This window comes from Crocodylus siamensis, chromosome 5, assembly GCF_052110815.1.
Source record: "Crocodylus siamensis isolate JL-2025a chromosome 5, ASM5211081v1, whole genome shotgun sequence".
Lineage (NCBI taxonomy): Eukaryota > Metazoa > Chordata > Crocodylia > Crocodylidae > Crocodylus > Crocodylus siamensis.
Genome location: NC_143399.1, coordinates 148,667,652 through 148,693,985, shown reverse-complemented (window position 1 = coordinate 148,693,985; position 26,334 = coordinate 148,667,652). Strand labels below are relative to the sequence as shown.

General features: G+C 42.0%; 1 protein-coding gene across 1 annotated transcript in view; it reads right to left on the bottom strand.

Moving 5' to 3' along the window:
* Positions 1-15,393, bottom strand: part of COLQ (collagen like tail subunit of asymmetric acetylcholinesterase) — an 81,230-nt gene extending 65,837 nt beyond the window's left edge. Inside the window, exon 1 of the mRNA XM_090049296.1 lies at positions 15,197-15,393. Within this exon, the coding sequence (XP_089905422.1) occupies positions 15,197-15,302 (106 nt within the window). The 5' untranslated portion in view covers positions 15,303-15,393. The remainder of the gene's footprint in view (positions 1-15,196) is intronic.
* Positions 15,394-26,334: the final 10,941 nt, after the last annotated feature.

Genomic DNA, 26,334 nt, shown 5'->3' with positions numbered 1-26,334 from the left:
CTTATGTAAGGAAGGCTTTAAGAGTGGGGGGCAAAGGGAAGGAAGGAAGGGACTGCCTGGATTGGCTCAGAGCTTTAGGGTCAGGTGAATATGAAACTCCAAATGAATTTGAAGGGACTGAATGCCCTTCGATCACCACTAACATGCTAATAAACACTGGAATGCAATCATACAGCAGCCCTGTGAAGCAGGTGCCTGTTACCCCAAGTTCACAGAAAAAAAAGCAAGGCATACAAAAGATAAGCAACTTGTCCAAAGTCAGAAAATGAATTTGCTACAAAACTAAGAAATGTAGAATCCAGGTTTCATCTCTCACAGTCACCTGCTGTAATGACTTAATAACAGCAAGTTATAAAACTCCAGAGAACAAAGTTCTACATACCTTTGCTGTTCAGACCAAGACACAATCCAAACCCTGGAAAAGCCAGAAATACTAAAGGGTAATTCATTTTGACAACTGCATTACCTTAAAACAATCCCTATGTAGTTCAGCATTATATAGTCCTATCTCATTTTATCTGTGAGATTAAGCAGCAATAAAACAGAGAAACACCAGCACTATGATTCTGCAATTGCAAGAGCATAAATTGTCAATGCAGGCAATGATCAAAATATACTTGGATGTTGTTCCTTTCAGGTTCAAACAACCCCAGACATCCTATATATAAACGTGCACAATTCTGCACATTCCAAAAGGCCTTAGAAAAGAACTGGGTTTTGGTTGTAGCCATGTTGTTCAAACCAAACAACAACTGCGCTCCAGAATGAATGCACACTGAAAATCTATTAAAGACAAGAATAGCCAACTACCTGTCAGGGCACACTTCTTACAGGACAATCACTCGCTCTCTAATCTTTCAGTTTTAATCCTCAAAGGGAACTTACAAAACACCTTTCATAGATGAGCCTATGAACTTCATTTCATAAAACCTAGTGGATACTAAAAATCATGGACTCAATATAGACATTGGATTTATGACACATTACAACCAGCCTGACATCTGATTCACCAGATACTTGCCAGACCTAAGCTATTACATTTTTCTTTTCCCCCACTTTTTCTCCTCTCCCCTACTTTTCTGCCCTTTGTCTTCCTAATTTACAGCTATTTCCTTTTTCACAAACAGCCTGGTTTCTACTTTGAATCACTACCTCTGTAGTGTGTCCCCTACTCAACTTTGGCCTTTTTTCCCCTGCTTTCTTCCCTCCTCCCTTCCATGCTTTACCTTTTGTCTTTCTAATTTATATGTCTTTACATTCTCACTGACATCCTGCCACTCTTTTAGCTTCTCTCATTCCTTGGAGTCTCAGAACAGCAGACTCCCTATACCTGAAGACAGGTGATTGTGCCTGAAAGCCTGCTAAGAACTTTTTTCCAACTACTCAGTTGGTCTAATAAAAGATATCAGGTCTACATTTATCTTTCTGGGATCCTATGATTCCTGCTGACTTTGTGCCCCTGGCGCAGGAGGCTGGACTCGATCCTCTGGGGTCCCTTCCAGGCCAAATGTCTATGAAATCTACTCAAAGATCCTCGCCTGCCTTTGGAATTCAAATTCTTTTCTATTTGAAACCTGGATACCATGGATCTAATCCATCTCTGGTGTCTCTGCTGGCTGCAATAGATTTAAATCAGGGATTGCTCTGTTCTACTGGCTGTTATGGAAAAATAAATCCATGCCAATGAGGTGTATAAAGTTGCACCTCTGAAATAAAAAGCAATTCAGTAACCCATTCTTCTGTAACACAGAAAGACAATCCTTAACTTCTTCAGTCAGCACAGCAGTACAACATATGTTTTTACATGCTCCCCCTCCTCCACCTCAACTTGTATGTGAATGGACATATACCCACATCACCATACCACACACCATTGTACATGGTGCACATAATTGTCACATATCGTCCACCTACTGACAAGTGCACATACATTCACAAATGCCAGGCAGTCCCCTTTAACTCTTTTTCTTTTATTTCCTCCCCCATCGCTTTTTTCCTTCTTTCTCACCCCACTATGCTCTTATTCTCAGCCAAGAAATCTCCATGGCTGAGAGCAGATATCCAGGGTGGCCTGAGGGCAAAGAAAAAAGCGTACTGGCAGTGGAAGCAGGGGGCAGGGACAAAGGAGGAGTAAACCTCCCTGACCCGAGCTTGTAGGGATTTGGTGAGGAAGGCTAAAGCAGCACTAGAGTTTAGATTAGCTTCTGAGATTAAGTATAACAAAAAGTCCTTTTTCAAGAATATAGGTAGCAAGAAGTCTTGGGATAACATTGGACCCCTACGGGTCCAACTGTTAGTTCAGTCCTAGTTAAGGATTACCTGGAGGGCTTAGATGTATCCAAGTTGGCGGGCCCGGATGACCTTCATCTGCAGGTGCTGAGGGAATTGGCTGGTGTCATCGTGGAGCCATTGGCACGGCTGTTTGAGGACTCCTGGTGCTCAGGCAAAGTCTCTGAGGACTGGAAAAGGGCCAATGTGGTCCCTATTTTCAGGAAGGGGAGGAAGGAAGAGCCTGGCAACTACAGGCCAGTCAGCCTCACTTCTATCCTGGGGAAGGTCTTTGAAAAAATTATCAAGGGCCACATTTGTGACAGTCCTGCAGGGGAAGTGATGTTGAGGGGTAACCAACATGGGTTCATGCAAGGCTGATCCTGCCTGACTAACCTGGTCTCTTTCTATGACCAGGTAACAAAGAGCTTAGATGGGAAGGAGGAAGTTGATGTCATCTTCCTGGACTTCCAGAAGGCCTTCGACACAGTGTCCCACCCAATTCTGGTGGGCAAGCTGAGGGACTGCGGCACTGACAAATGCACAGTCACATGGGTGGCAAACTGGCTCCAGGGGTGCACCCAAAGGGTGGTGGTGGATGGATCGATGTCAACTTGGGAGGGTGTGGGCAGTGGAGTCCCCCAGGGCTTGGTCCTTGGGCCGGTGCTGTTCAACATCTTCATTAGTGACCTGGACGAGGGTGTGGAGAGCACCCTGTTCAAGTTTGCTGATGACACCAAAATGTGGGGTAAAGCGAATACACCGACAGGCAGGGACCGCATCCAGGAAGACCTGGATAGGTTAGAGAAGTGGGCAGATCTGAACAGGATGTGGTTCAACAAGGACAAGTGCAGGGTGCTGCACCTGGGGAGAGGGAACCAGCATTATGATTATAGGTTAGGGGCTGACCGTCATGGCAGCACAGAGGCAGAGTGGGATCTTGGAGTCAGGATTGACTCCAGGATGAATATGAGTCGCCAATGCAATGAAGCAATAGGCAGAGCCAACCACAGCCTGTCATACATCAACAGGGGCATCATTAACAGGTCCAGAGAGGTCTTGCTCCCCCTCTATGCAGCGCTGGTCAGGCCACAGCTGGGCGCTGTGCTTCAAGAGGGATGTGGAGAACCTGGAGAGGGTCCAGAGGAGGCCACTCGTATGGTTGGGGGCCTCCATGGTCAGCCCTATGAGGAGAGGCTGAGGGACCTGAATCTCTTCAGAAGACTGAGGGGGGGATCTTGTGGCTGCCTACAACCTAATCAGGGGCCACCAGCAGGGACTCGGGGAAAGTCTGCTCACCAGGGCCCCCCTTGGAGTCACCAGGAACAATGGCCACAAGCTGAGGGAGGATAGGTTTAGGTTAGATATTAGGAAGAACTACTTCACCCAACGGGTGGCCAGAGCCTGGAATAGGCTTCCCAGAGAGATCGTGCTCTCACCTTCCCTGGAAATCTTCAAGAGGAGACTGGACAGGCACCTGGCTGGGGTCTTATGACCCCTGCCACCCCCAGTGCTCATTCCTGCCCATGGCAGGGGATCAGACTAGATGATCTGTCTAGGTCCCTTCCGACTCATTGATTCTATGATTCTATTTCCCCAAGCATCATCCCCCATGACCTGCTTGGCAGCATGGCAGATGATCCTAGAAGGATATGGAAACAGTAGTTTTACTTCCCTCAAAAAAAGGACTGTGAAGTTGGTCTCCTACTTGCTTCTGGTTTGTCTTCTCCTCCACAAAGACCAGGATTAAAGCTCTCCCCATTTTTCTCCTGCCTGAAGAGGAAGGGGCATGAGGGAGAGAAGTAAAGTATCTCAGGTAACCAGAGATGTTGCCAGGGGGCACTGATGTATCTATAGATAATGTGTGTCCACTGTCTGTGCATGTATGGAGGACAGGCTGGGGCCAGAGGGAGTAAAAGTGCAGGAGGAAAGGATGTGGACACACTACTAAAGAGGACCGCTGCATTCAACTGCTGATCACTCTCAAGGAAAGGTGCGTTGAAATGCACAAACGGTGGTGAGGCATTTTGGACTCCCTGCTGAATTCAATCAATGATGAAATTGCCATCTGTATCCTCATGATGCCCAAAGCAGTCTAGGCTCTCACCATTCATTCTGTGGCAATGTTCCAAAAGGAAATGACAGCCTTCTCTGTCTCATACCTTTTGATTCTGCTTCCCATTTTCCAAGGTCAGGGCCTATTTCTTTTGGGGTGCATCTGTCAGAAACTGTACCTGGAAACAGCCAGACACACAGACATCCCGCTCAATTAAACCAAAGGAGTTCCATATTTGCCACTTTACCCCAAAAAAAGGAGAGAAAATCCAAAGATGAGACTATTGATCACAGAATGTCAAATTCAGGAATGACCAGTATGAGATGCAAAGTTACAAGTAGGATTACATGAATGCAAATGAGTACATAATGGTGCTGAGGAGTGAGGAAAAGGTACAAGACAGTGACCTAGCTTAACTGTCTTGCATCCTCCTATTAGTTGCTTTTCTTGCCTCTTAACATGATGATTGTGTCAATTTAGTCTTCCTAAGACTAATAGGTCAAAATTAGAGGAGATGTATGAGATGGTGCACTGGGACAGGGTTTGGAATTGCATGACATACATGATGAAGAAACCACACCAGCTTAGACTCTACCTGTGAGTTTGGCCCATTCAGACTACATGAATATAACAGCATGCATTGCTATCACTGCCCTTCAAAGCTATGTCAGGTGTTTACCATTAACAGGTTTATTTTCTCTGTTTGCTGCTGTAATGTCAGATGTACATGCTTTGTTTCTTGTATACTCAATTCTTTCTGTTGTTCTATTCAGAGTGTTGTGTGTTTGCGCATGCCGAGAGTCAGTAGCTGGTGTTTTTGTGAAGGTTATATTTGTCCTCCCCTAAGAGTTGTACAGAAAGGTGCAGGCAACAGCATCTTGTTCACAACTGCCTGAAAGGATCAAATGAAGCCATGCTAAAAACATTCATGAAAAAGGATGCATCTCCCTATCAGAAAGCTAAAGCCAAAGGCAGAGACAAAAAGGCTATTCTAAGATATTCTGATAACATGAAATTTCTGGAGCTTTATGATTCTTATCAAAGACTTATACTCTACCACAACTACTCATAATGGGTACCTAGGGAAGAAAAGGAAGAAGACTGTGTATGTGATGGAACTGAAACTGCTTGTGTTATACTCAAGCTTGGATGTAAGGGTAGACATCACCAAATGAAGGGGATCAGTTGTGCTGGATGTATCCCAGCAAAGCTGATCTGCTTCACTGGATAAAACACATGTCACCCATTGTCCTGCCTGTTGATCCTTTTCCAGAGGATGTTCCCTAGGGAATCTCCAGGATGCATCTCTGTAAGTGGGGAAAGCCAGCTGCAGTGAGGTCCCAGCCCCAGGGCCACACTGGAGTGTCAACAGGAGCCCAGAAAATCCCAAACAGGAAAACCCAGGCAGGCACTGTCAAGGCCCAATGCTGCTGCCCCTGAAATAGAAATGGGAATTGCCAGGGCCTGCAGGATTAGACCCCTGAAGCCCCAGAAGTACCTACCTGAGGTAGCTGGAGTGTGCAGGCAGTTCTGGGCTAACCTCACTCCCCTGCCATTAACCTAACAGAGGTCTGTCTTAATAAAGTGGCACAAATTGATACCACTTATGTCATGGCCACAAACTTTGGACATTTGTTGTGTGACAAGAGGTATGGATATCTGTTTTCTTGGTCTTTGTGCTACTGTAACATTTATGGCAGCATCACCATTTTTTATGGTAATGTCTTTCCATCTTAAGTGGAGAGAGACACTGACATGCAAACTAGGCTTCTGCAAATAGTACAAAAGTTGGTCCCAAAAGATTTTCTTTGCATTAACTGGGGTGGCAGTGCATGGATGACTGGTGCCTCCTGAGTTTGGGGGTCAACTTGCAGAAGCTGGCATTGGCGGTGGGGACGGGGCTGGTGAGCACCCACAGAAGTTGTTGGTGGCAGTGGTGGTGGGGACAGCTCTGTCAGGGGGGGTATGTGCCCCCCATGCCTACCCAACCAGTTGCCTATGTGGCAGTGGCTTCTGATTTTGCATCCCCCTCTAATAGGGCACTTGGGGCTGGTAAGCCGGTCATCTCCCCGACTCCCTCCTATATACCACTGGTTTCCTTGCTAGCAGGACTTCATTATATACCAAATCCATTTGTTTAACTTGGGACACATCTTTAAAATAAATTTCCACAGACCAAATTTATAGGATGTCCTTCCTGCTGTTTTTTTCATGTAGATATTAGCCAAAATTAATTTGAAACTGAATACTAATTTATCTACTTCTTGGCTAATTAGATTTTGTGCTCTAATTGTAGAGTTCCAATTCTCAGATCCAAATTTCCTCATTTTTGGACAGGTGCCTTGAAACCAACTGGGTCATTCAGTTTTGGGTTGCCTATTCCCTGGGCCTTCAAGTGTATTTGATTCCTGCCCATTGTTCTTGGGCATTTACCAGGAAATCACATTACACACTTATTAGTCCACCTCTCACTATTGTTCAACTGTCCAAACATAAAATAAAGCTGGGTGTCTGATTCTTGTTCCTTCCAATTTTGGTCCTCCTGCATGGTGTCCTCCCATCCCTTAAACTGAGAGGACTTCACTCAATGCTTTTTTTGATTCTATGCCCTGGCCAGCTTTATATTTATAACATTCCTCTGTTTTATGGCAATGTATTTATTATACCAGCATTTAACTGAATTGTTGCCCTTATTGCCAGTAGTCCTTGTTTTACAAACTGAATGTGTCATCACTTCTTCCCATCAGTCACCAACCAGATTAGACTCTCCTTTTACCTCAAGAGCATTAGACTACTGTCAGGGCTCATGAGCTCCATTTGCCATCTTCTGCAGGAGCTACTGATTCTGCTGGGCTGCTGCAGGTTCTGTGACAAGCTCCACCATGGGCGACTGGTAGGGGGGCATGGGGAGGTATGTGCCCCCCCTGACAGGGCCATCCCCACCACTGACACCAATGCTGGTGTCTGCAGATGCTCACCGGCTCTGTCCTCGCCACTGGTAGCATCAGCAGCATCTGTGGGAGCTTGCCAACTCTACCTGCACCGGTGGCAGCTGCAAGAGCTCACCAGCTGTGCCCCCACTGCTGCCGGCAGCATCTGTGGGAGCTTGCCTTTGCACCCCCACCACTGCCAGCAGCTTTTGTGGGAGCTCACCGGCTCCGTCCAGACTCAGAAGGAACCAGTCGCCCATGAGCTCCACAGCTTCTTGGAATGATTCTGGCCTCCTTTGCCTGGATTCTGATCTGCAAGTCTAACATCAGATCCAGACAAGCATCCATTGACCTTTTGTCCTGGAAGTCCAGACTGGCAGCTTGTTAGACATGGAGTCTCTTCAGGTCCTCTCCCACTTCTGGCATAGTCTCTTGCTATCCATTATGTGCTTTTAACACAAGTGCTATTCAACCAGAGCAGTTAGCCAAAATGCGGCTAACTGCTCAGTAGACTGTTTCTATCGACAGAGGAAATCAGCGATTGAGTCCCTTATTTCTTTGATGCAAAAATGTTTATTTACAAAGAACTGCATGAACCAGAATGCAGAAGGAATTTAAGAGCAGGGGATTGCTTCTTTGCTGATAGCCTTTTTCCATTTAGCTCTCCACTCAAAAGTTGTTAATTTCTTAGTATCACGCTAGTAATAGTTGGGGGGGGGTTGGGGGTTGGGAGGGTTTTTTCCCCATCTCTTGGTACCTGTTAGTTTTGCCTTGTCAACCTCTAATTGTTAGTGGAGTCCAAAGTGCATAGCAAAGAATTGTAGCAGTGATCTGGATAATTCTCTCTCTCTATTACAGGTAAATTCTGCAGCACCAGCAGAGCTTTTTATATTCATTTTCAATTTTCATTTGGGATGTGATATTGAAATGAGCCAGGTAAATCACCCAGGGACTCATTAAGATAGCAGAGTTTTGCATTGCTTGAATTATAGTAATCCAACCTCTCCTAAATAAGCCTCTGTGAGTTACAAATAGGGTAGAAAACTAGTATAAATGTACGGTTTTGCTTAAGTCCTTTTGGCTGGCCTGGCCCAATCTTGTATTTAGGGGTCTGACTTCCATTGTGGTCTTCTCAAGATGATATCCAAATCCTTCAGTCTTGCTGAAACTCATATCTATAAGCAAGGTCTAAGTGGATCAAAGTTGTGCTGATTTCCTATATTTCAGAAACGACCTTCTAGTGCATAAATCAAGTTGCGAGTCATCTCATAGCTCCATCTTGCCATCCCAGACTTGAAACTGCAATTCCTTTCCTGCATGTATGCTTTGCAGGTTTCATTTCAACCTGAAAGTCATCTCTCAGGACATCATCCAGGACATCCCCAGCTACTACTTTAATACCTTTTATGGTTTTGATTTTCTGGCCATGTTTTATTTCTATGATCACTTCTTTCGTTTGTTTCATGTTAGATGAAAAGAAATATGAGATCACAATTTCTCTCCTTGGAAACCAAAATCCATTTCTGACACTAGAATTACATCCTTTAACCCAGGAAGTCATGGCATTGTTGTTTGTTTTTTCCACTAATGGAAGAAACTGATGATGGAGTTGGGTATTTCCTTGAAGCAATTTTTTTCTTTACAAAGACTGCTTCCTGTTGTGTCCAGGGAAAGAGGTCTTTGTACACAAGCGCAGTAGGAGACTGTTTCTTTGCACACAGCTCCAGGCCTCTTTCTAGCCAGCACTCCATCCAAAAGTACTCTCTCTTATTTTTTCTCTATGATCATGCTAGAAGTATATCTACTGCTGTCGTTAGGGCTTCCTTCTGCATCTGTGGTGTTTCTGCTGCTCTTTGCTCTCTCATGTGCACGCACAACTCTCAGAAGCAATACTCAGTGTCCTGCATTTCTCTCTAACCCCAGCCATGATTCTTTGCCACATAGCTCAGATTCTCAACTCTCTGTACATGCAGCCTGTGTTTTGGGTGCTGGCTCCTGTTATTTTAGCTTTCTAGCTCATAAAATAATTGAATTCTTTTTTAGATTTATCCTCAGTAAGAGGCAGCTTTTTCGTCAGCTTCAATGACACTTCACTCAAGCGCCAATATCTTACTATGTTCCCTCTCACATGCACAGTCTGAAAGTATTAATTTATTACCTCCATAACTGCAACAAATCAAAACCAATGTTAGCAATAATGCCAGCAGCACTGCATTTCACAATCTGTTTGTATTCCTTTGAATTAGATTACTCTATCATTTGTTTCAGAGGACTGCGCATCCATATACACCACCAAACTAAATTCAGTCAAGCTACAAATTTGTGTTGAGCATAAAAGGTTTGTTTTATATTAACCACTTAGTTACTGTTTTTCTCCTCCTGCCTCTTCTTCTGTTGCAAACAACTCAGATAGACTGTAACAGATTGAAATATGTTTGACACTATAACCTCCTACTTGAAATCTCCGGGTTTGTCTTGTGAACCATGGGTAGCTGCTTGTATATTGCACTGCACCCTTTGACAGCCTGGAAAAGCTCTCATGCCATCCCATAATGTCATGGCACCCAAGCTGAGAATCATTGCTCTTCTACATAGCAGACACACTCATGTATCATGTTGATGGGCATTGCTCAAGGACCCAAGTAAAAAAGAACTTGGAAAAAATGGCAGTAGAACAACTCAACAAAATATATTAGGTTATTAGAAAAATATTAGATAGAGGTTCCCCAAGAAACACTATTAAATAGTGCTACTGCCTGCAGCAGGGTTTTAGTTACATACCCCCTGTGGTTTTGCTTCCACATAGCTACATTGCCATGTGGAACCACAGACACATGCTAGAACATGTTGTAATATTATTCCCTGAACAACCTCCTCTAAAAATGATGCTTCAGCACTAGGAAAATGGACTGGCTGATGCTAACTTGGTATTTCTAGTACTTCCAGGAATGACGGGCTATCACACAAAGTCACTGGGAATAAATGCATAGATGGGTAGAAAGGAGAGAGGGTTTTACTTTTAACCCACATATTCCTTTTGTAAATTAACTGATCTAAATTGTCATTCCTTCTTCAAATACTTTGCGTAATTAAAAAGGGTTTCCCCCTCTCCAGGTTGTTTATCTCTGTTTCCTAGTTACTTTCTTGTGACCTGAAAACCTATTTATTTGTAACCTGTTGCCATGGAAAGACATGAGGGTAGAAATAAATGTACCCTGTGGTCACACACTTTCAAACATATCTGGAAAACTGCCAGATGTATTTTTATAACTATAGGAAGAAGTCATCGCTCAAGAATGATCTTGCTATGAAATGTAATTAGTTTTATACTTTGCAAGTGTAGTGTTGAAACCTGTTCCTTCAAACAAGCAGTCATCCCCTATTGCCACATACAATTAGTTAGCTTAGGAGCCAGGCATAGAGTGATAGAACACAACAGGCATTTGCAGGACCATTAAAATGCGGGTAAATTTATACTGTGGTTTGTTGATTTCCTTTTCCTCCCCTGCTAAGAGATTTCTATTGTAAAATAGAGCGTGTGGCTTTCTCCATGGGAAATTGTATCAAATGCAGATATAGTCAAAGCATAGCATCTTGTTCATTATTTTATCTATCACTGATAAAATTTCCCTACTCCAGGACTAGCTTGTGAATCCATTGTACCTTTTGGTGAACAGGCATATATGGTATGTACGGGGATTAGGTAGGGGTTATATATCATGGTAAAAATGGCCACCCAATCTAACTTAGCTCACCTGGGAACAGACCTTACACTCAAATCTCTAGTTAGATCTATTCAAGAGTGAACAGTACAGAAGTTTCAGAAAGGTTAGACTGGTCTAAAAATGGCTAACCCGATCTAAGTTAACCCTACTTCTGAAGTAGTTTATCTTAGATCAGGTTGGCCATTTTTATACCGATTTAACTTTCTTGAACTTTTATATAGTTCCCAGCGCAGCCCCCGAGCTGGGAAAGCCCAGCCACTGGCCCTACCCAGAGATCTGACCTTTCTCTGCCTGCCCCTCCAGCACCAGGCTATTTTTAGCCCCCTGTCCCCTTGTTCCCACTTCCTGGACCAGACAGTGCTCCCCTTAACCCCCATCCTACAAGCCATTCCTGGTGCTGATTTCATCACCATTTGCTGATGCTTGGAACCAAAGAAGTAAGTAGCAGTGGGGGGGAGGGGCAGGCGGGATGAGGAGGTAGGTTCACTGGGAGCAGGGGTTGGGAGGCTACAAATAGCCCCTGGTTCCCCCCCAAACCTCCCTGAATATCCCATAAGCCACCCTGATCCCAACAAACCTCCTGGAACCCACCAACCCCCAACGGACCCTGCCTGTTCCCCTAATCCCCCTGTGGATTGTTTGCCCTCAATCCCCCTAAGAATGCCACCTGCCCCCCCAACTCTCCTAATCCCTCCTGCAGACCCCCCTTGCCCCCCCAATTTCCCCATGGACCCTGTCTGCCCCCCGATCCCCCCACAGTCTCCTTGATCCCCCCTACCTACTTGCAACTCCAACTCCTCCTACTAGCCCCCCCAGTGCCGACTTACCTTGGATTGGGTGGCTATTTTTAACTCACTCTAACCTTCCCCTAACCTCCTTGACTGTCTGTGCCCAGCCATAGCTGCTCACCAATATGAATAAGGGGTCTGCAAGCTATGAACTAATTATCTCTCTGTTTTGTACAATTACAATTGCATCACGCATTAGAAGTTACTTTTTCCAGCATATTAAATGGGTGTTGCAATGTTGCCTTAGCAGGATTCGGGTCTGTTTCTTCTGACGAATATTAAGTATTTTTGTAGTTTCAGTGCCATGTTTTTCCATTCAGTTGCAATGTGAATGACAGCGCTGATTATAAAAAATAGCATTAAAATATTAGGATTTACACAAACAATTGTGGAATTGATTTAAGGAAGGTTTGGGTTTTAACAAGTTGTTGTAGTTACTTTTAAGAAGTTTGTAATAGTTTTGTTTAGTTTTTTGCTTAAGGTTCATATATAATATTTCAGTGAAAGATTGCTCTGGAGTATTCCATTTGAAAATGCATGACAAGAGAATTAGCTTTGCAACTTCTCTGAGGGAGGGCCTATCTTTTCACTATGTTTGTATGCAGTATGTAGCACTGAGCCCTGAAATCTGATTGGAACCTTAATTAACAACCTTAAAAACAGGAATACCCCAGTCTGTTTCACCCTGATTAGAACTTAACTGTGATGTTTAAATCCAAGTTTGGATCTCACACATTCTGAGACTTCTGTGCAATGGCAAGAGACACACTACCCAGGATAGCCCCTGCTCTGAGACTCATGGAAAAGTCAGAGGGGATGCACCATGAAAAACAATTTGCTGCTCCTAGTCTGTCACTATCTAGGAAAAACAAGTGAATGTTGCCAATGTTTAGCCAGTGGTAGGGATGTAAGTCACAGACTAGCATCCTCTTATGGCAGGATGCTGGGACAGGAACATTAGAGCCTGTCACTCTCAAGAGCTCTGCTTTCTACTTGTGCAGGGAGCTTCCTGCCCTCTCCCCACCTCTGAGAAGCCATGCACTCCAGGCACTAGGCTGATACCTGTATTTGTGGCAATATTGAAGTGTAACAGGTAACAAGCAATGTTCACACTGAGTGTTCTTGAAAATACCAAATTTTTCACCTCAGCATTCTTGCTGCCCTAGATTTTCAGGCCCAGTGGTTTCAGTCTCTTCATCCTGGTACAAATGCATCCTCTAGCGCTCGGGAGGAAATACTGAGTTTTTCCTTTTCTAGGCCTCCCACATCATTTTTTCCCCAACAAGGATGATCCCCTCTGCCACAAGCGGGGTTGATTTTATTTTGTTAGTAGTAGTAGAAGTTACATGTTCTAGCTGAAGAAATGCTTTTATGAGAAAGGCAGGGTGGTGCGCATCTTGTAACTTGACGTTCTCATAGATTTCATTTGAATTTATTGAAAGGTTTCATGAAACTAAAGACACTTCCAAAGTCTAATAACCTGCAAGCCAAAGATACAATGTGATTTGGATATAAAGAGGGAACTACGAAATCCAACCCAAAACAGTTCAGCCTTAACATTTCCCTAATAGAAAAGTCACATGTAATTGAGTAGAGAAGTGATTCTCAACCAAGATGCTATGATTCACAAGATAAACCCAGAGATTTCAAATAGAAATCCATAGTGTCAAAAGCATTTCTGACCTGTTATGGTCTTTCTGAGTTCTTTGCAACAGATGAATTGTTATACTGTATTTCTGGAGTCAAAAAAGAATGAGGCTGAGAAGCTCTGTAACGTGGACAAAAGCAATTCTGTAAATTTAGGAATTCTGCTCTGGAATATGATGTAAACTTATTCGCCTCACTAAAATTAGCAAAAGAAATACTAGCATTTACAGCATATAATTCTCTCTTTATAGAAGCCTATGAAACATTAAGCTTCTACAGACATGTTTTCTTAACAGCAATGGCAAACAATTACAGGATCCTATCTGCTCCATCCCTATTAAATGTCATAGGACTTTCCAAAGTGCTGCCTGAATTACTCTTATTGCAAGCAGAATTTTAATACATGAGTTATAATATATTTTTATGAATGAAGAGTTCAAAACATTGAGGATGTGCAGCATGTGGAAGCGATATTGCTGCATTTAAATCTAAGACAAAAAAAAATAAAAATAGTTGAAAATGGAAACATGAGTTTCAGTCTGATCACTAGAGACATTTGATCAAATCTTACCTCCTCCCACCCCTGGCTAGCAGTTTCAGATAAGGAAAGATTTCCATGTGGAATATACAAGAAGATCAAGACGTAAGTGCATCAGCAAGCACTTAAATAAGAACAACTAGCTACTCACTTTTGTGAACATTGAATCTGGCTGAAAATGCCTATAAAATTTTAAAAAGCCAAAAGAAATCACTTGAGATGCTAATACTGCTTGATCACAAAGTCTATCATCATATGCCTGCTCCCTCTTTGTTCTTGGACATTTCCTCTTAAATATGTTGAATATAATCCATTTGCTCTTTGGTTTCAGCACTGAGAGAGAGAGAGAGAGAGCAGCTTTAAGAGTACTTTTTTCTTCTGTTTAAAATGGGCACCTTTCCGATCACACACTGATCTCAAGCTGCCAAAGTGGGATTGGTCTGGAATACCCTGAAATTCAGGGGTGATTGGATCTAGGGTTTTGGTAGGAAGTACCAATTTGCCATAAAGAGATGAAAGCTGAAGATCTGTGATCTTCAACTTTCTTCTTACTTTCCACTTGGCATTGCTGAAGGAAAGCCTAGCTGATTCAACTGTAAATCCTATTAAAAGGGATTTCCAGTGCCTTGGATCAGCTGACAATTAATTTGTTTTCCCTTTTGCCTATCAGGGATTTTCCATGCAGTGAGCTCTCATTCGCTATGTAAGTCCTCTGGGTATTTGTTAGTGTCATAGTCAGAGCCAGATGATGTTTACTCTGCTAACTTCCAGGTTGGAGTCCAACCACATTGGACGAGGTCAAGAATATATTTATAGAAGTAGATATACATTGGGACTTGTTCTCTTTCCCCTGCTCTGATCTACCTAAGCTCCTCCAAAATAGAAAGAAACATGCAGACGTGCAACTAATATACTCATTGGGCCAGATCCTTGGCTAATGTAAAACTGCAACGTACTATAGAGATAAATAGGGACATATCAATTTGCAACAGCTGAGGAACTGGATGGGTACTGGTAACAGGGAAAGAGAGAGGGTTGCTGGAATTAGAAATAACAAAACCCTACACTACAGCAACACAGGTTTACAGTGAAAAATCCTCAGCTACTTCCTCTAATAACTGTTAGGTTTGCAGTCAAATACTTTTCCACCCACCTTCGCAATCATTAGAAAGTGTAAAAATCAAAGGAAAGATCCAGCCTAATAAAAGTAACAAATGAGAGCTAAAGCAATGTTATAAATTTACCTGCTGAAACTGAGAAGACACTGTCAACAAACGAAGTCTGAGAGAGAACAAAGCAGAAGAAAAGCTGAAGATAAAATCCCGAAGTAATTAGGCTGAGGACGACCATGCTGGCTGCACTCCGTAAAATTCCAAGCTAGAAACACGGGTCTGCTTTGGGGAGCTCTTCTTCTCCACTGTCTTCTCTGTCTATGCCTGTCTTGCTTGCTCTCTCTTTCCCTTTTCTCTCTCTCTCTTCCTCTCCCTCTCTGTATGTGTGTGTGTGTGTGTATACACGTCTCACTCACTCTCTTCCTCTGTGCCTTTAGGAAGAAAGAATGCCAACCATTTCCCATTAAATCTTCTCCTTACACTAGACAGGGTTATATTTAACTTCAACCCTGGATCAGATGCCCCCATCATGAATATGAACTATTAAAACCATAGCACTGGTAATTCTGTTAACAGAAACCACAAGGCAATTTGGATAAACAACAGAGGAGGACAACGACGAAGGGAGAAATAAACTGGACTCTAAACAGCATCCCTTTGTACTGCCAATCAGAGACTGACATCAAGACAGATAAAATCCCTGATAGATCATCTTCTACATGGCTTGAACTAGAGATCTAGACAAGAGGGCCTAATATCTCCGTATAATCAATACTGCTCTGCATTTTTTTTATGCATGCATTCTAGTCGCACGCTATTCAGCAATTTATTATTATTTAGTATCTAAATTAAGACTACAGTATCACTTGTTGTGCTGGGCATTGTATAAACAGTGAAAAAGATTAGCCTTCCCCAAAGAGCTTGCTGACAAGATACAACAGGTGGATGAAACAATACATGGGTAGCTGTGAAGCAACACGGAAGTGCAATCAGCTCTGGGGGCGATAAGAGGCAAACAAACACTGCCCAGCAGCATGGGAAGAGAAATCGGGTGGGCAGGGAAATGGGAATAGACATCTGCAGTTATAAAAAGGGACGTGGTTCTTTACTTTCCACACACGAACTTGATGCTTACTCCTAGTAACTAGTTTTGCAGTTATGTTCATCTTTACAGATAACCAGTGTGGGGAGTAACAGGTTGGCTGGACACTTTCACTGTTTCCTACAAAAAAGGCAAACTTTGCATGTGAAAAGCTGCAGCAAGGCCCTGCTGGTATAGATCTCTTTTAAGTACACATTTTTTTTCTTTCTGTCAAGGCTAACTGAAACATTCTGGATTCCTTCCAAAGTGGAGTGTTTCCATTTATTAGAGTTCACTTGCCAGTAGAGACAGAGGCAATGATGTGTCACCCTGGGTGCTAATTATCATTGAAAACACACCAAAATCACTAAAGCACAACACTACCTTTCCATATAATGCTAGTTAAACAGTCCCACATTTTACATTTAGTTCATTTCAAACATACTAAATGAACTCTTGTTGCATAAAATTCAGAGACAAAACAGAACAATTCTACACACCCTAAAATGGTTGAAGTCAGAGCAAAAGTAATAACTCTTGGAAGCCAGGCAGTCCACCAGGCCCTGTGAAGGTGCAATGCACTGAGGTTGTTTCTTTCAGTAAGAAATCCAGTCCTACTTCTACTAAATCTAGAACTCCCAGAGATTTCAATCAAAGACAGATCAAGACCTATGAAAATGACCTCTCTGAGGATTAACAAAAATAATCCTATGCTTGATTAAAAGCTTCTCTCAAGCTTTCTTGAACTTCCTCAGACAAATGATTGATTTTCTCAGCCACTCAACTTTGGGTCAGATCCAATGAAGTCAATGGAACTGAACCATGTGTATTTTACATGAGCTTTACTTACATCTTACCTGGAATTGTTGCTCCGATAGTAGTACTAATATGCATAGAATGGAAATACATTGATTTTAGCAGTATTTTAATGTTTAATTCCAGTAGCTTTAAGAAACAAACCATTGCATCCTGCAGAACTCACATGAGTTATTGCACTGACATAGCTAGGGCTGCACGGTTTGCAAGATGTTGCTCAAGGAAACTGTTCCATCACCAGGACCCATTTCAGACTTTTTGTCCATGACATTGGAATATTTCTATATTTTTATTTTAGGGAATAAGCTAGACTTAGTGCTGTGGGTTTTTTGTTTGCTTGTTTATACTGATGCTACAATTCCTAAGAAAATTTAAAGCCTTGAGAAATCTTTGTACCAGGAAAATGAAAGTTCTTACAAGCTCCTGCTCTGTTAACCATTTCTGGCCCTTTTTAGTCCAGAGCTGAGCCTCTGAATGGTGTGGATGCAGCAGCCCTCTCTATCAGTCCTCCCACGTAAATGTAATTTATTAACTTGCCTTTTCTGTCCAAGAATTAATGACAATTCAATTAAAGATATGGCTTCTTCTCAGCCTGATCCACTTGTGGCTGGCAGCTTCTTTATCTACAGGCCAAAGGAGAATGAATGCAAGCAAAAAGAATCTGCAGTAATCTTAAAGTTTTATACAAGCACTTAATTAAAAGGCCAAAACCAACCAAGCCTTTTCAATTCAGATGACTGAGACATCTTCAACAGAGAGAGTGGGGTAAAAGGAAAACAACAAGACATGGTTTTAATGCAATAATTTAATATCCAGTTATGTCTGCAAAGCACACAGTGCAGAAGAAATCTTTTCATTTAATTAGTGCAGGAGTTGGAAAAGATAATTTGTAATTACATTTTCCTTACTAAATCTGCAGGATATTTATTCAGCAGTAATTTAACAGCTGCTAGGTTTTATTAATAAGAACCTGTTTTTTGTTCACAAAAATATGTCCATTTCCCATTAGTTTTAAGTTTTATAATGGAACTAACATTTCCTCACATGCAAGCATCAAAAATACTTGCTGAAGTAAAAGAGGTAACAAGAACAACAAGCAAAGAATGGCCTCAACATTTCCACGTTGTTGTATTCAAAACAATAAAACAAAGATATCAGGATTTATGGACACGTTGGAAAAAAGCTGACAACTTTGTGATGAGCTAAATCCAGCCAAATGAAGAAGAAAGTCCTGGCTTATTCCACAGCTTCAGGCACACTGGTAATCCAGCAAGATATCAAGTGACAGTACAGTCAGCCAGTTAAACACAAGATACTGTTATTAAGTCTTCAAAATACTCATTGGATGAATATATCAAGAGGGTAAGGCATTGTTGCCTAGTAACTCCTGAAGGCGATTGGCTTTGCAAATTAAGCAGTTCGTAGGTGTCACGTACCAAAAAGCAACAAAGTCCTCAGGGTTCCCTTCTCTCTATATTCAGCTCTCAACTTCTGCTGCAATAAAAAAGCAAAAGCTGTTTGACAAAAGCCATTTGATTTTCTATATTCTCCAGGTTTATTTGATTAGAGATAGCTCCTTAAGCTGAACTCTGGAATCCAGCATCCTTGAAACTAAAGGATGTTCCAATACAAATGCCAACTTCAAACTTTTTCTTCTTCTTTTTAAGCCTAAGGGATACTTATCCTTTTTCAATTCAAGCTAAACAACTAAAACAGCTGCTCACATGAATAAAGGTTGTGGGATGCTGGGGAGTAGCTTCAATCAATGCTATCAGAAAGGATCCATTCAGTTTTGAACGTTTAATATCAAGTGCTGACATTAACGAAAATAGCTCTAATAATTTCAGCACTGAAAGAGTTTATTTGTTCTGGCACTCTCCTTCTTCTGAGTGGCTCATCTTGTACAACACTTGGCTCCAAGGTAGTTGAGTCCTGGATATAATATAACTGGATAAATAATAATTGTGTTCATGGGAAGGTGAATCCTAAATAAGTGTCTAATATAAAGCAGGGCTTCCATTTGTGTTTATATCCTCTGCAACTGATTAATAGCGGGAGAAGACGACAGCCCACTGGGTAATTGTTTCATCTCCTTTTCATTTCGATTGCCCTTCTTACTCTGAATTACTTTTAGAGTAATACTTGTAGAACTCATCAGGAGGACTAATATCACCACAATACTGCTGCAAGCATGAGACAGGAGAATACAAGCCAGTAACTGTCTCTGAAGATTTGTTATTTAAGTGATTTGTAAATCTACCTTGGCAAGAAGTACAACCAGTTAAATACTTCAAAGCACAAAACACTGGTATGTGAACAGTCTGACTGGAAAAGTGTTACCAATACAGCTTTCCATTAACTCTAGCCCTATGGCAGTCTGTGCCAAAGAATGCCACGGATGCTCGCAATGTAGCTGCACTGTACCGTACTCTCTACTACTGTAACGCTTTTCAGCTCACTAAGATGATGCATAGGGGTCTTAGAGCTAGTGCATCTGCCCACAGGAGAACATCCATCACAATGCTGGCTCTTGATCAGCACCCCTTGCAGTCCCTAGCATGACAGGGTGTTGGTGAACCGACCAGAGCATTCACTGGATTTCAAATGATTCAGTGAAAGATTGTAATGCTGAGGTGGTGGGCAACCTCAGCAGTCACTGGAATTATTTACTTTGTTCAAGTTAAGCACAAGCTTAAGCACCTTACTGAATCAGGGTCTAAAGTGTGTAAGTAAGCCTAAAAATAATTTTACCAAAGCATTTGCATTTCACTGTTTTTCCAGGGGGGTCCTCCTACCTTTAGATATGCCACAACCCCAAGATTTGGTGAAATCAAGCAGAGGTGACAATCATATGTGAGGTGCGATTGTACTACGTGTATGCACCAGCTTGTCTCAGGGAAGGACTGAGCCTGGGAACGTGGGTCAGAGGTCCTGAATATTTATACAGCTAGGAATTAAGAAACCCCAGCAGCACCCTATTGTGCAGGCGTGCAGAGAAGCCAGCCACTTAACATTGTCTAACCATTCCGGTATGCCAGAGTTGTCGTCTTCTAAATAGAGGATAACAGCTGAATCTAATCAGACTAGACAAATGCATTTTCCGAGCTTCCCTTGCAGCACTGTGGAGCTATAATTAAGGCTGTGTCAGTGTTTCCATTATAAAACCTGACTTTTGAGGGTTCAGTAGCTTGGCTTTAAAGCCACCCTCCAAGCTGCAACTTGGCATGTGAGGATTTAACCTTAGAGCTAATTGGTTACGGGAACTGTAAAGGGAAAAATGATTTTAGCATAGCCCTAGTTACACTGTGCAACGAAGAAAAATAACCATGCATAAGGAGCCAGACATTGCTCATATTGTAATCAATTACAGAACTCCTGCTGATTTTAGTGGTGCAGTAGGGTCCAGCATTATCGACTTATTTGTGGTACATTAAAACTTTGCAAAGGGATGAAATCATTAAAATATGGTTGAAGCTAATTACTCCTGGCTTCTAACTTGTCTCAAGATAAATGGGAAGTACCCAACATCTGGCTGGATGAGGCCCCCTTTATACATGGAGCAAAGAGATACTCTACTGCAGTAGCAAAGATGAGCGGTTTGGAATTAATTCATTTATTCAAACTGAGTTATTCAGTACTGTAGGCAACTTGCAGAGTTGGAGCCTCTAAAATGCTGTACATGCACATTTTCTTAATGACAATGTCAAGGGGACTGATGACAAAATTTGTGAAGCATCAGATGTGCCAACTTTTGTCTTCAATTCAATGTGCTGATTCCATCAGAGAGGCTGCTCTGTGAACACTGGGTTAGTGCTTGAGGATATGTTCACATTGCAGTCACTGTTTTGGCTGCAGTATAGATACGCCGTAGCCAGCTAGTTTGAAACTAGCAGTGTAGCTGCAACAAAACAAGCTACCTGTATTTGCTCAGGGTCTTGGGTAAGTTTTTCAGCCTGGGCTCCAAATATTAACACATCTACATTGTTAGCCATACCCAAGCCAGCTAGTGTAGACCTGGCTTAGATATGCTGATGTCACACTGAAGTCTAGAGCAATGTCAGTGCAGACACCTGAAACACCAAGAATACTTCTTTCAATCAATTTCTACAAAAAAGCCTATTCCCCCGCATGATTAAGGGTTCAGTTAAGCTAGTGTTGCGGTACCCTCTTCTCATTCTGTGACCTGGTATAGTATACATCAACAAACCAAGTACAACTCTTGTCATATATGAACACTTCATAAGTTTGTATTGATTTCTTCATTGCCTACATCACTCATAACAGACTGCGGGGATTTCCACAGATGCTTCATTTGACTGGAATTAGATTCAAATTTCTTCTTCCAATCACACCTACAAATACAATAACTTCATTGTGCACATTTTCACTGGCAGATTTTGATCCAGGATATCATCTTACTGCTATCTAGTTTGTTTAATAGAACAGAATTGAGATAAATGGAGCACTAGTTTAAATGCCTATTTTATGCTTTTTTTATAGTGTGCTGTTGTTCCTCTGTTGAAGGCAAAACCATGATTATAAAGGAAAATATTCTGGATTATAAACTCAAGCAAGTAGATTGTCTTCTAAATTAATCTCTCTTACATCTTTCTGCACTATTTCAGTCAGCCTAGTAGATTCCTGGAAAGAACAGACACTGAAAACATTTTCATCTATATTAGCATGTGCCATAAATAGCTGAAATTGTCTGCCTTACTCAGGACCTTTCAGCCCTGTTCATCTGGTTTGCATCATGCCATCAAAGGAAACGGCAAATGTCTGCTTTAGAATAGAGGTTTCTCACCAGTCATAATATTCTGTTATAAATACACTTGAAGGAAAACACAGTGACTCTATGGTATTATGCACAAAGATGTGAATGGTTGGCTGGTCTTGGATCCAAAAACATTCACAGACCTCACTCAGTTCAATAGGTGTGCCAAGCACTTTCCCAGGCTTGACACAAATAGCAGTAATGAACCTTTACTTTGTATAAACAGTTGTAGGCAAAGAGAACTTTAATCCTAAAGGACATAAGGCCAAATGGGCAAGTCACAACTAGACCAGGTGGATTAACAGGGGCTTCTCTGGATGCAAATACAGGAGCTATGAAACCAGCTGCAGACTGTGTATGACGGAGAGATCGAGCTGTGGTGGAAGGGAAGTGCTGTGAGGATGGCCTTAGGAGGAACCACGGGGAGAGTTTCTTGGGCACAGGGCTGCCTGGAGTGGCAGGCTTGGGGATTTCCAAACACAGAAGCTACCACATGTTGGCTACAAAGGACCAACTCATAGGATCATAATAAATTCTAAATTTATTGTATGGGATGTGAAGTTACCAATAAAATCATAAATGCTAACTTTATTAGGGGTACTGGTCACCTTAGTGCACGCACACACACATTCAAACCCATGTCGTTTAAACCCATGTAGTATAGTGTACAGTAGATGCTGTAGTGATTGTGAGAGCACTGGTGTCAGTATATTTACCTATCTGAGGCCCTGGAGTCTGCTGTCAATGGTCAGCTCCCTTCAAGGCAACGTCTTCTCCAAAAGGGGGTTGCCTGCTTGTCCTTCTGTCTCAGTAGGTCAGGTGCTGGATGAGAGGGTGCCACTGGGGGACACGCTTCACTGCCTTTTAACCCTTTCTGGCAGATCTGTGCGATCCCCCAGCATCGTCTTGGCTGCTCAATTTGGAGGTCACTGTCCCACGTGGGTCTTGAGTAGTCAATGACAGCTGTCAGTCACAGGGGTCTCTGCCTCCCCATACATGCAGTTTTGGGAGTCCACCCTTGACTTGATTGACTCAATGGCTGTATTGCCATGGGTTACAGGAATAGTCAATAGGGTGGGTGCTCAGTTCCAGGAATCAGTTCCTTTGCTTGATTAGCTTAAAATGGCTTGTACAGTTTTATAATGGTACACAGTTTCCACTCTGTACAGGATTACATGCAACTCAGAGCGTTATTTGACTAAGTATAATGGCTTAATCTTCCCTACAATTCTTCATCCAAATGGAAACAAACTTGTAAGGGCTCTGACTTGCAAGTCAACAATATATTATATACTGCAACCATTTGTATAGCACGTATTATGCTGGCAGAATCCTTTGCAAATGAAAGGTAAAACTGATTGATTAAATCGAAAATCTGCCAAATGTGCACTGAAACTTTATACAACCAGCTGACTGAGCATACCTATAGGATCCCAAATGCACACATACTCACGCTGTCCTAAATCCTGCAAGGTGTGGGCCATAATGGTCTGACAAAAAACAAACACAATTAGGTACACAGGTCAGAGCACTTGGAAGCTTGCAAGGATATTCTGTATTCTTTAACAAAGCTTAAACCCAGAGCCAAATGCAAACTCAGAAAGAGCAGAAACACATTTCTACTCTTCCTTGGAGTGGTCATTTTCTTGTTTTCCTCCAAATCCTGAGTATGGACTGATTTTCCTATTTATTAAAATATTCCCTAGCCTAAGCAACTTCTGGACCTTTGCAGTTCAAACCCTTTTGAATCAGTTGATACTATTCTTTATTTGTCCCATTTCCAATTATCCCACAATTTTATTTGGGCCATTCATGTCTAGGATCATGGTTACGGACAAGATGAGAGAGGTAGTTAGTCATGGTAATCTGAAGATACGGAGATAGCAGGACAAGTGATTATCAGCAGGCACCTTATAGACAAGTGATTATCAATCAGGGTGCTGCAGCTTTAAGATTTTTTTTTTTTAAAGAATGTGATAGTGGGTTATATATTATTAGCATTGTTTCATGTTCAAACACTTACATGATTCATATAAATCCAGAGATTTCAGATGGAAATCCACAGCATCAAAAACATTCTGACTCCTTGTGGTCTTTGAGTTCTTTGGAGCGGATGAATTATTCCATTATTTTTCCATAGTCAAAAAACTAGTAAGTGCTAAGAGCTGGCATTTTCTGAAGGATGTTTAACAATCTTGGAAATCCAATGTTACGGACTAACACATTAAAAAAAGCACAAAGTTTCGTAGGCTACAGGCTACTTTGGCAAATGCGGATATGATGAGTTTTAATCCCTTTCTAGTCACTTTTCAGGGCATGCCTCAGCTCACAGATTTGACTTCCTTCCCCTCAGCCAAAAGGTCAAATACCCTAGCCCAAGCAGTGTTGGACCAGATCTCTGGCTAGCCTCTCCATTCCCTACCTATATACGTAGAGATGGTCCAATGGTATTTGTCTTCTGAGAGATAACTTTTCTTAGAAGTCTAGATCAGCAGCTGATTAAAAAAGATTCCACACAGATTTATCAAAACAATTGTACTGAAGTTACCAACAGGGACAAAAGAAGCAGTCAGAGAGAAGACCCTCAAACATGTCTCTTATCCAAGATCCACTCTGCATGTTACATTTAAGCAGCAATGAATGCGTTAATTGCAGCATAAACAGTTGCTACATGTCCCCAACTGAAGGCACCATAAAATGGGAAACAAGTCATAAAATGTTCCACATACAACGTAGAACAATTTTATGGCTGGTTTGTATAGTGCCTTAAATTTAAAGTGTAGCCATGGCTGGCAATCAGCTGATTTTTCCACAGTGCCAACACTGCATCAGGGTCTGGAATAGCTTCAGTTGGAGGTTTCCACGTGGACTTTAAACCCTGTGTCCAGAAGCCAAGCCAAAGCTTCCAAGCATGAGGTTTAAAGTCTTCAGGGGGGAAGTCCTTTGGCTCTCCCTATCAAGGGCTTCTGATCCCCTGAACCCAGCAGCCTGGTCAGAGCTGCTGGGTGCAGGGTTTTGACAATCAGCTGATTATCAGTCCCACCTAGGCAGTGTTGGGTTCGAATCTTGAGGCTGTCTGGCTGTGGCCAACAATCACCTGTCAGCCCAAACAGGCCTGGGTGAACTACACCTAGGGCTGTCCAGGCCGGAATCAACTATCAGCCGATTGTTCACCCCAGAACCAAATAGAGGCTGATTTGAGGCATGGAACCAGAGCTGAAAACCACCTAATTATTAGCCCTGGCCAAACATGATTATGATCCTGGGCTCCATCTGCAATGGTAAACAGAAATGGTGCAAATGGAATCTGATCCCCAAAACTGCACCTTATGTTATGCATGTGTGGCATGGCAGGAGGCATGATTGGTGGTACAGGGGATCAGAGCCTACTGCGCCATTAAATTAATGTGTGCCAGGGGCCTGAGTCTTATTGTTCCTTCATGAATCCTGGTCATCCCTACTTCTAGCCTAGGAACCTTGCTGCAGTTTCTTTCTCTATTGTAGATTTTTCATAGTGTTGTTCCTCTCCCAAGCAGCTGGTGCTTATGCATCCCAATCCTCTTAGATAGAGGTTTTTAAACTGTCTAATGTCCCTTGATTCTAGGCTTTGGCCTAGTGAGAAAAATAAACTTAGTAACCTCATTGAAGCAAAGTAGGTGGGCAATTCCTAATGGATAACCTTCCCTTTCCGATTGGCTTTTCAAGGACTGTTAGCATCACCTCTTAAGACAGCTTATTAGTGTCATTGTACTGTTTCTTGCTTGCTCCAACAGTTTCTTTGTTCTAACACAAAGCAGCCAGACAGCATGAAATGGAAAAAGTAAACTGAGGAACATATAAAATTCATATAAAAATCATAAATCTGTCTGCCATTCTCCACCTATGGAATCATGCTTAGCTCCCCTCTTCAAAATCTAAGTGTTAGCATCCTTTAAATTTCTCCCACATCATGGTACTAATATTCAAAAGATTCCACCAAACATCTACTATCTGATCCATGATAAATATTTTTTCACCTTTAGGTTTTTTCCAGCATATGCCTTAACACAGTGTATAACATGATGTTAGCTGATATTTATCCATACAAATGCAAATGGTGTTAAACTCTGTTCTGTAGTTTCCTGTTGTCTTGACCCATAGGAATTGCTTGACTAGGTATCAAGAAAAGGTATCAGACTCGACTCTACAAATCTAGTTTGAAGGGATTTTTAACATCTGACTCAGAATGGTAATATGCTAGTCAAAATATGGCCACTAAAAAGGCAGTCACTTTTTTATTGATTTTCAAGTACAGAATAAGAATGTTCTATTTACTTGAAAATAATCTATTATGGTTCATTTCCAAGACAACTCAGATGGTCAGTTTATATCAATTATGTGTACTCTCTATTCATAGCACAATCTTATTAACATGCTCGTGTATTGTTTCATTATCTGAATATATAAAAGCTAGACTTGTTTACAAAAAGTCCCAATGCTTACAGTAAGATCCAATGATTTGTTGACTGCTTCTTCCCTTATTTATTGTTTTTTGGGTATGCAGTCTCTAATGGACTTGATGTCAGTGACTCAACCAGCCAGTAATTTCAGCCTAGCGAT